Below are 14,504 nucleotides of genomic sequence, written 5' to 3' on the forward strand. Positions count from 1 at the left end.
ATGCCCCAAGTCATATGGGCAAGTTTGAGGACTGCCTTTTAAAAATAGAAGAAGTTCTAACCACATTAGAACAACACATAAGTGTACTTCTCATGGGAGACTTCAATCTACCGAATGTCAGATGGCCCGAGGGCCTTTCTCTCCCAGGAATGACAACATGTGAACGAGGACAGGCGAGGTCCCTCCTGAACCTCACCAACACCCTGTACATGGAGCAAGTAATACTCCAACCAACCAGAGCGGGTAACACACTGGATCTCTGTTTCACAAATAATATGGATCTCATCCATAATGTGAAAGTGACACCGACACTACTCTCGGATCACAACATGGTAGAGCTGACCATGTACGGGCCAAAAGAGAGCACGGACATGCAGCCTACAAGAAACCCTCAGAGTCTTTCTAGCTTGAACTTCAATAAGGCAAACTGGAAACAAATTGAGAAAGAGATCCTCAAACAAAACTGGCCTGAATGTCTCTCCTCGCCGGACATCGACATGATACTTCAACAATTCATGTCTGTAATGCAAGCCATATGCTACAAATGTGTCTAGAGAGAAAGGCCACTGTACACAAGAACAAAATCCCCAGAGAGAGAAAAATTTTAATGAGACGGCGCACAAAAATCTCAAATCGCCTAAACAAACAAATTGAAAGCAGTGAAAAGTCCCGCCTGAAAATAAAAACTGTTGGAAATTGAAAATTGTCTGCAACTCTCCCATGAGAAGGAAAGAGCAGACAAAGAAGCCTGGGCTATAGACAACATAAAAACTAACCCCAGAGCTTTCTACAGGTATGCCAAAGAAACAGCTACGGTGCACTGTAGGATAGGGCCACTCCTTGAAAAGGATGGCACACTCACAGGAAAACCAATGAGGGTAAGTGAAATACTGAATGAACAATTCAAGAGTGTTTTCACTCCACCCCTTGGGCATTTCCAAATCAGCAATCCAACTGACTTTTTTACCACTGCAGATATAGAATCAGAGGCGGCGACGTTAAAGTACATCGATATAAAGGAAGATGATGTAATAAAGGCTATAGATGAAATGAAAATAGACTCAGCTATTGGCCCCGATGGATTCCCGGCAATCCTCTTAAAAGTATGTAAGAGAGTCTTAGCAAGACCACTGCAGTTCCTCTTTCAGAGCTTCCTTGCAGCTGGCAAACTTCCAAGGGACTGAAGGAAGGTAAAATATGCCCTATTCATAAGGGAGGTAGCAGAGCGGAGGCCAAGAACTACAGACCTATCTCTCTGACCTCACACATCAGCAAGGTCATGGAACGAATAGTCAGAAGGAAACTAATCACCTTCCTTGAAGAAAATGACTTGCTGCCTGACACCCAACATGGTTTCCGACCAGGAAGAAGCTGCTTAACTCAGCTCCTGCAGCACTATGACTGGGTGCTGAAACAACTGCTCAACCACTCAAATGTGGAAGTCATATATCTCGACTTCGCAAAGGCCTTCGATAAAGTCGATCATGGAATGATATGTCACAAACTGCGTGATCTTGGCATAGTTGGAAAACTAGGAGAATGGCTTCACGACTTTCTGAAAAATAGAAGTCAGGTGGTAGTAGCCAATGGGGCCACTTCCATTAGCACGCAAATAGTGAGCGGTGTTCCGCAGGGCACTGTTTTGGGACCACTACTGTTCATAATGGCCCTCTCAGACATGCCCTCAGCCACGCGGAGAGCCACGATCACAAGTTATGCAGATGATACAAAAGTTTCGCAGGTAATACAGAACCCTGAAGACACTAGGCACCTGCAATATGAGCTGGACGAAATTTACAAGTGGGCTGAAAAGAATAGCATGCAGTTCAATGCTGAAAAGTTTCAAGCTTTATACTATCAGCATGCAAAACTGAATGCAATACCCAAGGAATACACTGGACCCGGAGGGATTGCAATCCCAGAGGCACAATCAGTGCGTGACCTGGGTATTCACATGAGTGATGACGCGACCTTTCATGTACATGTTGCTAAACTGACAGTGAAATGCAGACGCCTGGCTGGATGGATTCTTAGAACCTTTAGAACAAGAGAACAGGAAACCATGATGGTCCTCTGGAAGACACTTGTTCTAAGTCACTTTGACTATTGCTCTCAGCTATGGTCACCATCCAGTGTCAAGTTGATCACAGAACTTGAGGCGATCCAACGAAGCTACACGAAGAAGATAGCCTCTATGCAGAATGTAAGCTACTGGGAAAGACTCAAGAGATTAAAATTATATTCCCTGGAGCGTAGGCGGGAAAGATATGCCATAATATACATCTGGAAGATCCTGGAGGGAAGCGTCCTGAACTTTGGCATCGAGAGTTACGCAAACGCCAGAACTGGGCGCCACTGCGTGGTGCCTAGGACTCCAAACTTGCCATCAAGATGTAGGACAAGATTCTGTGATAGCCTGGGCTTCCGAGGCCCACAGCTCTTCAATATCCTCCCGATGAACCTGAGAGACCTGCATGGGGTGGATGCAGATGTCTTTAAAATGGAGCTGGATCTCTTCCTGTCAGGTGTCCCAGATGAACCAACTTCACGGCAGGAGGGGCAGATGAGGGCAGCTGCATCGAACTCTCTCATGCACCAAATAGCAGTTGCTAGAAAGCCTCCATGAAGTGAAACCAAGTAGCAACACCAAATGGCGGTGCCCCAGCATGGCCACAGCTCATGAGCTGAAACTGGAATCAATCAATCAATCAATCATATATATATATATACATATTATATATATATATATATATATATATATATACACATATATATATATATATATATATATAATGTGAAATAGAAAGATGAATAATCTTGTAGCAGATTAATCAAAAGTTTAACCGATACCTTGGTAGCAAAAATCACAGCAGAAGACAGCACGGTTGGAGGTACAACCATATGGTGTTGCAACCGTGCGTTGGTGCGGATAATTGAATTTTAAAATTATTGGTGAATTGAAGAAATGGAGCTGAACGAAGATTGAACAGAAATCGTTTTATTTCATTCTACACGTGTTTCGAAAGATTTACTCGGTAAAGAGATCAAGAAAAATTATAGAAAAACCAATTGGAGTACCCTGAGGAAGGTAAACTTGGAAATTAAGGAAATAATATTTAAACACGGAATTCAAATGAGAACGCAGCCGCTTAGCCCTAAGCAACCCAGATTTATAGTGAAGGACCATAAACCGAACTTCCACACCAACCCAGCGCTAAGACTCATATGCCCTGCTAGCTCTGATATCAGGATAATCAGTAAGTACATTTTAGATAAATATATCCCTAGTTTAGTAAACAAGCTGAAGCTCAGCCTCTGGGCCAACTCCTCGCAGGTAGTGAAGTGGTTCTCTTCCATCCCCAATAAGAACCGTACTAGGTTCATTCAGTTTGATATCGCCAGCCTCTACCCCTCGATTAACCCTAGTGTGCTAAATAAGGCCCTTTGGCATGCTCACAACAAGGCTGGCCTCACCAGAGAAGAGATAGATATCATTTTAGTTGCCAGGAAATCGTTTATTAAGTTTGATAATAAGTTGTGGATCCGTAAAGATACTCCCAATGAATTTGATGTGCCTATGGGTAGTTCGGATAGTGCGCAGATAGCCGATTTGGTCGGAATATATATTCTCTACGAATTGTCCGACCAATTCCCGGAGATCGCGGGCGGCCTGTATCGTGACGATTGTCTGTTTTACCTGCAAAACACCACGAACAGAATAGTGCAGAAAACTAAGAGCAGGTTAGCTAGGTTTTTTAATAGAATGGGCATGAATATAGTTTTTGATAACGAACTCACCAAGGCTAATTTCCTAGACGTTACACTTAACCTTAATAGCGACTCATACTGCCCTTACCATAAGCCTTCCACTAATTTGAAGTATGTCAGTGTCTTCTCAAATCATGCCAAAACCGTAACAGACAATTTGGTTAAAAACATCTCTCTAAGATTGTCTGGCTTGTCCGCCAGTGCCGATATTTTTATGCAGAAAGCGGAATTTTATAACGCCGCACTATCCAAGGCCGGTTATAGGCAGAAGGTAATTTATATTGATCCGGCCCTTCCGATGCCATCATTCGGTCATCAGGATAGGGCCGTCTATAATAACATAAACAATTTAAGTAGGGACGGGATCGCGGCAGGTGCTGGGGCAGTCGCTCCCGCATTTAATTTAGCGAACAAGGATAATTATCGGTCCGGGAGATCTCACACTAACCCAAAACCCGTTATTCATCCGAGAATCACCCACCCGAATGCGAGAGCTGGCGTCCCAACCCATCACATAGATAGGAATAAGCATATATGGTTTGTAATTCCCTTTGGTAAGCAGATTAGAACTAACCTCCCCCTCATGTTTAGACAAGCCATCGCCAATAACTTCCCCAGAAATTCCAAATATTACTCCACGGTTAACTCGCATAAAGTTAGGATAGCTTTCTCCAACACTAAAAACCTCGCCCAGATAATCGCCTCCCATAATAATAGGCTGCTTACTAAGACCCTATCACCTTTTTCCGGAGGCACAGCCTCTTCCGTTCCCGGTTTAATGCTCAGTAGGAATAATTATAGTAGTAATAATGATATGAGAGCCAGTACAGTGACTCATAATCTCAGCTCCAGCCAGGGATTACACACTAGGGGTATAGTTATAAATAGGGGTGTTGTAGTTGACGGTAACAATGGCAGTAGGGTAGAGAGTCCCAATAGCAACCCCAGCATCATTTCCGGCAATAGCAGCACCACGGGCACTAGCAATGACAGCACTCTGATAGATAGTGGAGAATCAGGGGTTATTCCGTTAGTTAATAGTGACATAGTGGAAAATAAAGTAGTAAGCGGCTGCAGTTCTCGTAACAAATATAGTGACAGTAACGCAGTTCTAATTTCAGAAACTAATCCTAGCAGAATAAGATTCACGTCGGCGAACTCCAAGATCAGAAACGCCGTCTACCAATGCAAGGTTTACACGGACTCAGATGTCTACGCTTATGTAGGGGCCTCATCGTCAAGATTGGCTTTGCGAATCTCCAATCATTACGCAACTTTTCGAGACATGAATAAACGCCAGACCACGTGACTCAGCAAGCTAATATGGCGATTGAAGGATACGAACTCAAGCTACAGGCTGGAATGGTCAATTTTGTCGGTGGCCCTCCCATTTGATAGGGGCAGAAGGAAGTGCAACCTTTGTGTCTCCGAACTCTTCCATATATTGTTCGCCAGAGACCGGATGGTAAACGGACTTTTACAGTCGGCTTTTCGATGCCCCCATTGGCGGCGTTACACTTATCTGGCTTATAAATAACGCTTATAAATAATACCTGCACCCATAGCCCTTGGTAATAAATTCTGAAATAGCCTTTAAGATAATTACGATTAACCACTGCAAGGGGAATTACTCCTGTGAGATAAACGGGGCTTTGTTTTTGACGACGGGGGGTTTCTTTGACAAGGCATGATTAGACGAACACACGCACACATAAAACATAAAATATTTTTCTGCCACCCAACGGTTTTTACTGCATTAGCCATTGTGTAGAGCTGTTTAACAACTGACAGCTGAGCGATCAAACGCACACACGTACACAAAAAATGTTTTCTACCCCTTGACGGAGTTCTCAGCAGTGACCAGAAAATAGCGCTTATTGCCAACCTGCGCCAGCACACATATATAGAACAGTAAACACACACATGTCTCTAAGTAGATTTTTTCTCGCCCCTTATAATACATCCAATATTCTTTAAATAGTCAGAACTTTATTCTCGGTCACAAAGAACATCTACACACCCTCACCCACAGGAATGACCGCTGCCTGACCCGTTAAAATCTTCAACCACCGGTTCTCAACATAGACTGATAAACAGTTTTGCCATGGGCTCTTAGGAGCCTAGTTCGATTTGTTTTGCTCCGCCTCTGTTCTGTTTTTGTTTTTTTCAACGGATTTCCTATTTCTTCCTGAAGAGAAAGACACAATATGGTCTCATTATTCAATCGGATTTTGGTAAATTGTGCCTTTCGAAACACGTGTAGAATGAAATAAAACGATTTCTGTTCAATCTTCATTCAGCTCCATTTCTTCAATTCACCAATAATATATATATATATATATATATATATATATATATATATATATATATATATATATATATATATATATGTATGTATGTATGTATATATATACATATATATACATTGATTTCCTGTACCCCACTTCTGCCAACCGGATTCTGACCTTGAACTATCTCAACGGACAATCTCTTCTGCTTTCACCCAGTCTGGCGTCAACGCATATAGATAGAGAGTTTGTGTCATTTATTTCATGGGCTCCTCGTGAGCGTTTGTCAAAAAGCTTGTGCATTTTGTTGGAGAATTAAGTTCCTGGATTTTCCTGAAGAGAAAGCTGCAAAATGGACTCCTTATTCAATCCGAATTAGGGACTTTGCAGCCTTTGAAACATATGTAGAAAATAATATAAAGGAATTTTGTTAAATCTTCGTTCAGCTCCATTTTTTCCTACACTTAATATATAAAACTTCCAATTTCCGCACGGTTTTTATGCCCCATGGTCATAACTTCAACCGTGCCTTTTCTGTTGTGATTTTTGCTACCCAGGTATCGGTTAGCATTTGAATTATCCGTAATAAGATAATTCATTTATCTACTTCAATAATCATATACAGCTTCGCCAAGAAACTGCTACCTTAACCGATACCGCAAATGGAGGTGTTCGAGATTAACGCGTCCCTTAAGGACATTCCTATACCACCAAAGGAAACCTTCCTTAAGGAAATTGTCTGCAAAACAAATGCATTCATCAACCAGATCAGATGGCTCGCTTTCTTTCATGATAATGAGGATTTAAAACAGAACCGGTCCGTAACATCATCCGAATATAAGAAGCTTTTCAAGTCGATGGAGACGCCACCACCTAACCCCAGACTGAAGAAATTTGAGGACGACTTATGGGGCATTGTAAGGAGCATTAAATTCAGGAAGTCGCCCCGTAGGAATGAACACCTTAGATACCTAGGGAAAATTACTAAGGATATCAACAGCTCAGACAGAATCCTGGTCCAATCTGACAAAACAAGGAATACTTACAAGATACCTATAAACCAGTACTTAGAATTACTCAGGAAAGAGATCCAGAAGAACTATAGAACTACAAATAAGAATACACTGAGAAGAGTTAACTTGGAGATTAAGAAAATTATGGTAAATTATGGGCTTCAAATGAGAACACAACCCCTTAACCCAAGACAACCTAGATTCATCGTTAAGGACCACAAACCAAATTTCCACACCAATCCAGCATTAAGGCTCATATGCCCTTCTAGTTCCAACATCGGTTCCATCAGTAAGTACATTTTAGACAAATACATTCCTAGTTTAGTTAATAAGCTTAAGCTTAATCTTTGGGCGAACTCCTCGCAAGTCGTAAAGTGGTTCTCTTCTATCCCTAATAAAAACAGAACTAAGTTCATTCAGTTCGATATTGCTAATTTCTACCCCTCGATTAACCCTAGTGTACTCAATAAGGCCCTGTGGCATGCACATAATAAGGCAGGCCTCACAAGAGAAGAAATTGATATAATTCTAGTCGCCAGAAAATCCTTTATACAGTTTGAAGATAAGTTATGGGTTCTAAGGATACTCCCAACGAGTTCGATGTTCCTATGGGAAGTTCAGATAGCGCCCAGATTGCCGATTTGGTCGGAATCTATATTCTCTATGAATTATCCGACCAATTCCCGGACATCGGCGGCGGCCTATATCGTGACGATTGTCTGTTTTACCTACAGAACACCCCGAATAGAATGATACAGAAAACTAAAAATAGATTAGCTAGGTTCTTTAATAGGATGGGCATGAGCATAGTTTTTGATAACGAACTTACCAAGGCAAATTTCTTAGATGTCACACTAAACCTGCATAGCAATTCTTACTGCCCCTACCATAAACCTTCCACTAACCTAAAGTATGTCAGTGTTTTCTCTAACCACGCAAAAACTATAACAGACAATTTAGTTAAAAATATTTCTCAAAGATTAACAAATTTATCTGCCAACGTCAACATTTTTAAGCAGAAAGCGGAATTCTATAATGCCGCCCTGTCAAAAGCAGGTTATAGGAAAAAGGTAACATATATAGACCCGGCCCTTCCGAAACCAGTATTCTATCGTCAGGATAAGTCAACTTATAATAATATAAATAATATAAGTAGTCATGGTAGCCTTAGGAATGTCGATACAAGTACAACTAGCATAAATATAGATAACATAAATAATTTGCAGTCCAGGGGAGGCCATCGTAGGCCAAAACCCATTATTCAACCCAGAGATACCCACCTTAATGTTAGAGTTGACTCTCCGAGCCAGTACAAGAACAGGAAAAACTATATCTGGTTTGTAATTCCCTTTGGTAAACAAATAAGATCTAACCTACCGTTGCAGTTTCACCAAGCAATTGCCAGAAATTTTCCCAGAAATTCAAGATATTACCCTGTAAGAGTTAGCACTTCCTTCTCTAAGCTTGGATTCGAAATCAAATCCAAGAATCATCGGTCGTCAAATACCAATGCATGCAAAGGCGCGAAATCAAGATTCCTTTGTTCTGACAAAAAGTGATGGATCGTCTCCCTTTGACCTCTGACCTGAACCAGGTCAGGCGAAGTTTAACTGAACGACCAGTGACCTACTTAAACGATAACTCTCTTGCGATATATCTATTTTTCTGGCTATTTGAGATTTTATAAATAGAACCGAAAAATCGGTATCTAGGGAGAACCGGAGCCGACGCCTAAACGAACGCTACGCATTTTTGGAGACGACGAGAGAATATGCATAAAGGTGACTGTCCTGCATGATTTACTCACACACACACACACCATCAAACATATTCTTCTTTAATATGTATTATGTATAAGCATTCTTTAATATGTATTCTGTGCAAGCATTATTTAATATGCATTCTGTACAAGCAATGTGTAGCATTGCTTACAAATTGATGTAGTGAAAATAAATCTCTAATTTATTACAAAACAACTTATGTATTTATTAATACATCCACGACATTTGGTGACCCCGTAAAACGAATCGCGCCTTCCCCGGAACCAGCTTCATCAACCGCGTCGAAGAATTACAGTTTGCACATCACCCAGCAACCAAGCAACTGAAAATTCCGACGAAAACAATGGACCTCCCGGAACAGAATCCAGCGGCCAACATCGACATGGCATTCCAAGCGGCGATTTCTTTGAAAATTCCACCATTCTGGACCCACGACCCTACATTATGGTTTTACCATATAGAGGCACAGTTTGCCTCTCACAGAATACTGAGCGATGCGTCTCGCCTTTCTCATGTTATCGGTTCTCTGTCGCCAGAAATAACGAACGTAATACGTGACCTTATCATGGCACCACCCGGTTCTGTTTCATACGAAGTTTTTAAAACCACGTTGATAAACAGAACCTCCGAATCCCAACAAAAAAGACTTCACCAGCTTCTGATATCGGAAGAATTGGGTGACAAAACGCCGTCCCAGCTTCTTCGTAGAATGAAGCAGCTTCTCGGAGATGAGACGCGCCCAGAAAAAATATTCAAGCAACTTTTTCTCCAGCATCTGCCCTCCAATACCCAGGTTGTTCTCACGTCTACCAGAGAAAACACATCCCTTGAAGAACTGGCGGAGCTAGCTGACAAAATAGCCGAAGTACAGCACAAATATCCAACGGTATCGACGATGACGCCAGCCGCTCCCAGTACCAATCCTTTCCGTGCACAAACCAGTTCTTCCGAGATTTCGTATTTGCGTGCATTAATGACGCAGCAAGCTGCGCAAATACAAATCCTCACAGCCCAAATACAAGCCCTAAAGCTTAGTCCCCAGCGTCGAAGCACCAGCCGATCTCGACGAGATGGCAGACGGTCCCGAAGCCCCAGTGCTACCCGCAACTCACATGACACGTGTTGGTACCACCGAACATTCGGAACACGGGCACAAAAATGTACGGTACCGTGCTCGTTTTCCTCACCCAGTTCGGGAAACGGCACAGCCAGGAATTGAACGCGACGGAAGTTCCTGGTTCGCACCCACACAGTCGCCTGTTTTTCGTTTGTGATCGTGTAACAGGCACGCGTTTCCTGGTTGACACAGGTGCGGAAGTCAGCATCATCCCAGTCTCCAACACTTCTGGAAAAAGAAAAGAGACATCAGTCTGTCTTCAGGCAGTCAACCATTCACCCATTCCAACCTACGGTGAACAGTCCCTAACATTGAACATAGGACTACGCCACACATTTCAGTGGGTATTCGTCGTCGCTAAACTGCCGACCCCTATCTTAGGAGCCGATTTCTTGCATCATTTCGGTCTCCTGGTAGACATAAAGAACAGACGACTTGTCGACACCACCACCAAGCTTACTGTGCGCGGTATAGCCGCTCGAATGGACACAGTCAGCCCAACTGTAATGCTTACGACAACGACTCGTCACAGTTCCATCCTGAATGAATATCCAGATGTCGCGCGACCAGTTTTCCATAACCAGCCGATAAAACACGACGTTACCCACCACATCAAAACCAGCGGTCCACCTGTTGCTGCAAGGCCCAGAAGGTTACCACCTGATCGTCTCCAGGCCGTCAAGCGGGAATTCCAGCACATGCTCGACCTCGGAATCATCCGCGTTTCCAGCAGCAACTGGTCCTCGCCGATACACTGCGTCCCAAAAAAATCATCGACCGATTGGCGGGTTTGCGGCGATTATCGATCACTGAATAAAAGCACTATCAGTGATGCCTATCCGGTGTCTTTTCTTCAGGACTTTTCGAGCTCGCTGCATGGACCTGGTGCGAGCATACAACCAAATCCCAGTCGAACCTGCGGACATCTCAAAGACAGCAGTTACTACACCATTCGGAATGTTTGAATTCCTGCGTATGCCTTTCGGTTTACGAAACACGGCACAGACATTCCAAAGGTTTATCGGCATGGTGACTAGAGGTTTGCCTTTCGTCTATGCATACATAGACGACATACTCGTGGCCAGTAACTCGGACGAAGAACATAATCAACACCTTCACCTGCTATTCGAACGTCTCCGTCAATTTGGTGTGGTTATCAACCCTACTAAATGTTTGTTCGGAGTTGCTTCCCTTTATTTTCTCGGGCACATCGTCGATGATAATGGAATTCGTCCCCTTCCCGAGAAAGTAAAGGCCATCGTGGATTTTCCACCACCCACATCTCTCCGCAAATTAAGGGAATATCTCGGTCTAGCGAATTTCTATCGACGGTTCGTGCCCCACCTCGCTGAAATAGCGCAACCACTCACGGATTTGCTACGTCAGCGAACCTGCAAAAGGCAGATATAGCTCTGACGGAAGATCAACTCGTTTCTTTCGCTGCCTTGAAAAAAGCGTTATCTAGCGCTACCATGCTGGTTTATCCAAAACCAGACGCCCCACGATGTTTACTCGTTGATGCAGCCGATTCTGGAATTGGAGGTGTGCTACAACAGCTTGTTGACGGTATATGGCAACCGTTGTCTTTCTTTTCTAAGCGGTTAAAACCCGCGGAAACCAAGTACAGCACATTCAGTCGGGAATTATTGGCGGCATACCTGGCCGTTAAGCATTTCCGTCACATGCTAGAAGGTACAAATTTTGCCATATACACCGAGCACAAGCCATTAGTATACGCATTTAACACCAAGCCGGATCGCCACTCGCCGAGAGAAATCCGCCACCTCGATTTCATATCGCAGTACACGACGGATATACGCCACATCAAAGGGACGACCAACGTAGCAGCCGATGCACTTTCACGTGCGCAGATCAATGCTATCCACACCACGTCTACAATTGATCTGGCACGTATAGCACTTCTAAAGCTCCGGAATTCGTCATCTCTGAAATTTCAGCATGTTCCGCTACCATCATCCACAGCCCATATTTGGTGTGATATTTCCACTGGTTACCAACGCCCTTATGTACCACAGAAATATCGTCGAGAAGTTTTCTCCGCTCTGCATTCTCTGTCACATCCTGGTATTCGCTCCACTCAAAAGCTGATATCGACCCATTTTGTGTGGACCAGTATCAACAAGGATATCAGAGAATGGACCAAGTGCTGTGTTGCGTGCCAAAAAGCGAAAATCCACCGGCACATAAAATCACCAATTGGTTCATTTTCGCAACCCGACGCACGATTTCAGCACGTTCACATTGATATCGTTGGACCCCTACCGCCTTCGCAGAATGATTCGTATTTGCTAACTTGCGTAGATAGGTTCTCGCGATGGCCCAAAGCCTGGCCCTTATCTGATATATCAGCAGAAACGGTCGCTAAAACGCTGATATCACAATGGGTTTCGCGTTTTGGCACACCCGCAACAATTACTACCGACAGAGGACGTAAGTTCGATTCCCACCTTTTCACCGAGCTGACTCGTCTCCTCGGATGTAAACACACCCGCACTACAGCTTACCACCCTGCAGCAAATGGCATGGTCGAACGCTTTCACCGCCAACTCAAGGCATCTATCAAAGCAGCTCCAGACAGTTCTCACTGGTTGGAACATCTCCCTCTCATCCTCCTTGAAATTCGATCCACGATTAAGGAAGAACTGGGATATACTCCGGCCGAACTCACCTTACCCGGGCAGATGATCAAACCTGTTTCACAAAACTTCCCTGACCCACAACAATATGTGCACCGATTACGGACATCCATGTCGCAGTTATCCCCTTCAGGCCCCAGACAACAGAACGTCGTTTCACGTGTCCCAAAAGATATCAACACTTGGACTCATGTCTTCGTGAGGAATGATGGGATACCCTCTCAACTTCGACCACCATATTCCGGGCCCTACAAGGTCATCAAAAGAGAACCCAAGTATTTCGTCCTCGATATTGGAGGTAAACGAAATACGGTCTCGATTGATCGTTTAAAAAAAGCTTTCATCGAGGAGGACTTACATTCAGTCCCCTCTTTTCCTCGAACAGACTCGGCAACTCCAGCGAACACCACAGATTCTGCACAACCCCGACACACCAAATCAGGAAGAACAGTTTGATGGCCAGCAAGGTTTGTGCAAGTTTTTCGGGTAAGTTCTGAACTCCTAATGTATCCATCTTCCTAATGAACACATAACTGCATCACCCACCCAGAGAAATCAAAGAACATTTGTGTACATAAAGAAAAAAAAAAATGAAAACAAAAAAAAAAAACTGTCTGTATGAACTTTTACGGAACATTTCAAAATCGAACTTTTGCCGATGAACATTTCTTTCATTTTTGCATGTACATATTTTTTGTTTTCTCTTCAAAATGCTTTGCTTTCTTATAAATATATTTTTGCTAACTGTATATCCACACAATTTACAAATCTTGTTCTCATGCGTGCTATCACTCGATTTTTTTCGCCACTGAAAGACACCTTGCCTCTATTAGACCTCTAGTAGGTTGAGTAATCAATAGACGCACATCTCTTTCAACGCGCCAACATAATTCTGCCTGGGCACATATACATATTGCCCACCATATAGCACATACAAACTGTAAACCTTTCATGCATATTTTTATCGTTCAATGTGTAAAAATTTTTTTTTATGCATGCACACAAAAAAAAAAAAAATACTTTTCCAATATCGTTCGATCTCTGTGGCTTTCTCACTAGAAGTGGGGTAGTGTAAGAGTTAGCACTTCCTTCTCTAAGCTTGGATTCGAAATCAAATCCAAGAATCATCGGTCGTCAAATACCAATGCATGCAAAGGCGCGAAATCAAGATTCCTTTGTTCTGACAAAAAGTGATGTATCGTCTCCCTTTGACCTCTGACCTGAGCCAGGTCAGGAGAAGTTTAACTGAACGACCAGTGACCTACTTAAACGATAACTCTCTTGCAATATATCTATTTTTCTGGCTATTTGAGATTTTATAAATAGAACGGAAAAATCGGTATCTAGGGAGAACCGGAGCCGACGCCTAAACGAACGCTACGCATTTTTGGAGACGACGAGAGAATATGCATAAAGGTGACTGTCCTGCATGATTTACTCACACACACACACCATCAAACATATTCTTCTTTAATATGTATTATGTATAAGCATTCTTTAATATGTATTCTGTGCAAGCATTATTTAATATGCATTCTGTACAAGCAATGTGTAGCATTGCTTACAAATTGATGTAGTGAAAATAAATCTCTAATTTATTACAAAACAACTTATGTATTTATTAATACATCCACACATCCACTACAACCCCACTGTAAATTCGCACAAAGTAAGGATAGCCTTCTCCAATACTAAAAATCTTTCACAGATAATTTCCTCCCATAACAATAAGCTGCTAAATAAGGCCCTCTCACCCATGAGCAGAGACTCTGCTCCGTCAAATTCCAACATAACGCGCAGTAATAGTAATAATAATAATAGAACTGGCACAGATATTAGCAACCTTCATACCAACATTGGAGTTAGTAATAGTAATAAGG

At 42.8% G+C, this 14,504-nt stretch overlaps 1 protein-coding gene across 1 annotated transcript; it reads left to right on the forward strand.

Annotated features, from left to right (window-relative positions):
• Positions 1-9,193: 9,193 nt before the first annotated feature.
• LOC115213235 lies at positions 9,194-10,932 on the forward strand. Its single transcript, XM_029782170.1, has 2 exons — positions 9,194-10,010; positions 10,136-10,932. Exons 1-2 carry the CDS (start codon positions 9,194-9,196, stop codon positions 10,930-10,932), a joined length of 1,614 nt encoding a protein of 537 aa, XP_029638030.1.
• The last annotated feature ends 3,572 nt before the right edge of the window (positions 10,933-14,504 follow it).

Source organism: Octopus sinensis, linkage group LG6 (assembly GCF_006345805.1).
Source record: "Octopus sinensis linkage group LG6, ASM634580v1, whole genome shotgun sequence".
Lineage (NCBI taxonomy): Eukaryota > Metazoa > Mollusca > Cephalopoda > Octopoda > Octopodidae > Octopus > Octopus sinensis.

Bases quoted from the DNA above. Each gene is read 5' to 3' on its own strand.
- LOC115213235 (XM_029782170.1), top strand. From the start codon at position 9,194: ATGGACCTCCCGGAACAGAATCCAGCGGCCAACATCGACATGGCATTC. The intron at 10,011-10,135 runs GTACGGTACCGT...ATCGTGTAACAG, and splicing joins CGGAACACGGGCACAAAAAT to GCACGCGTTTCCTGGTTGAC.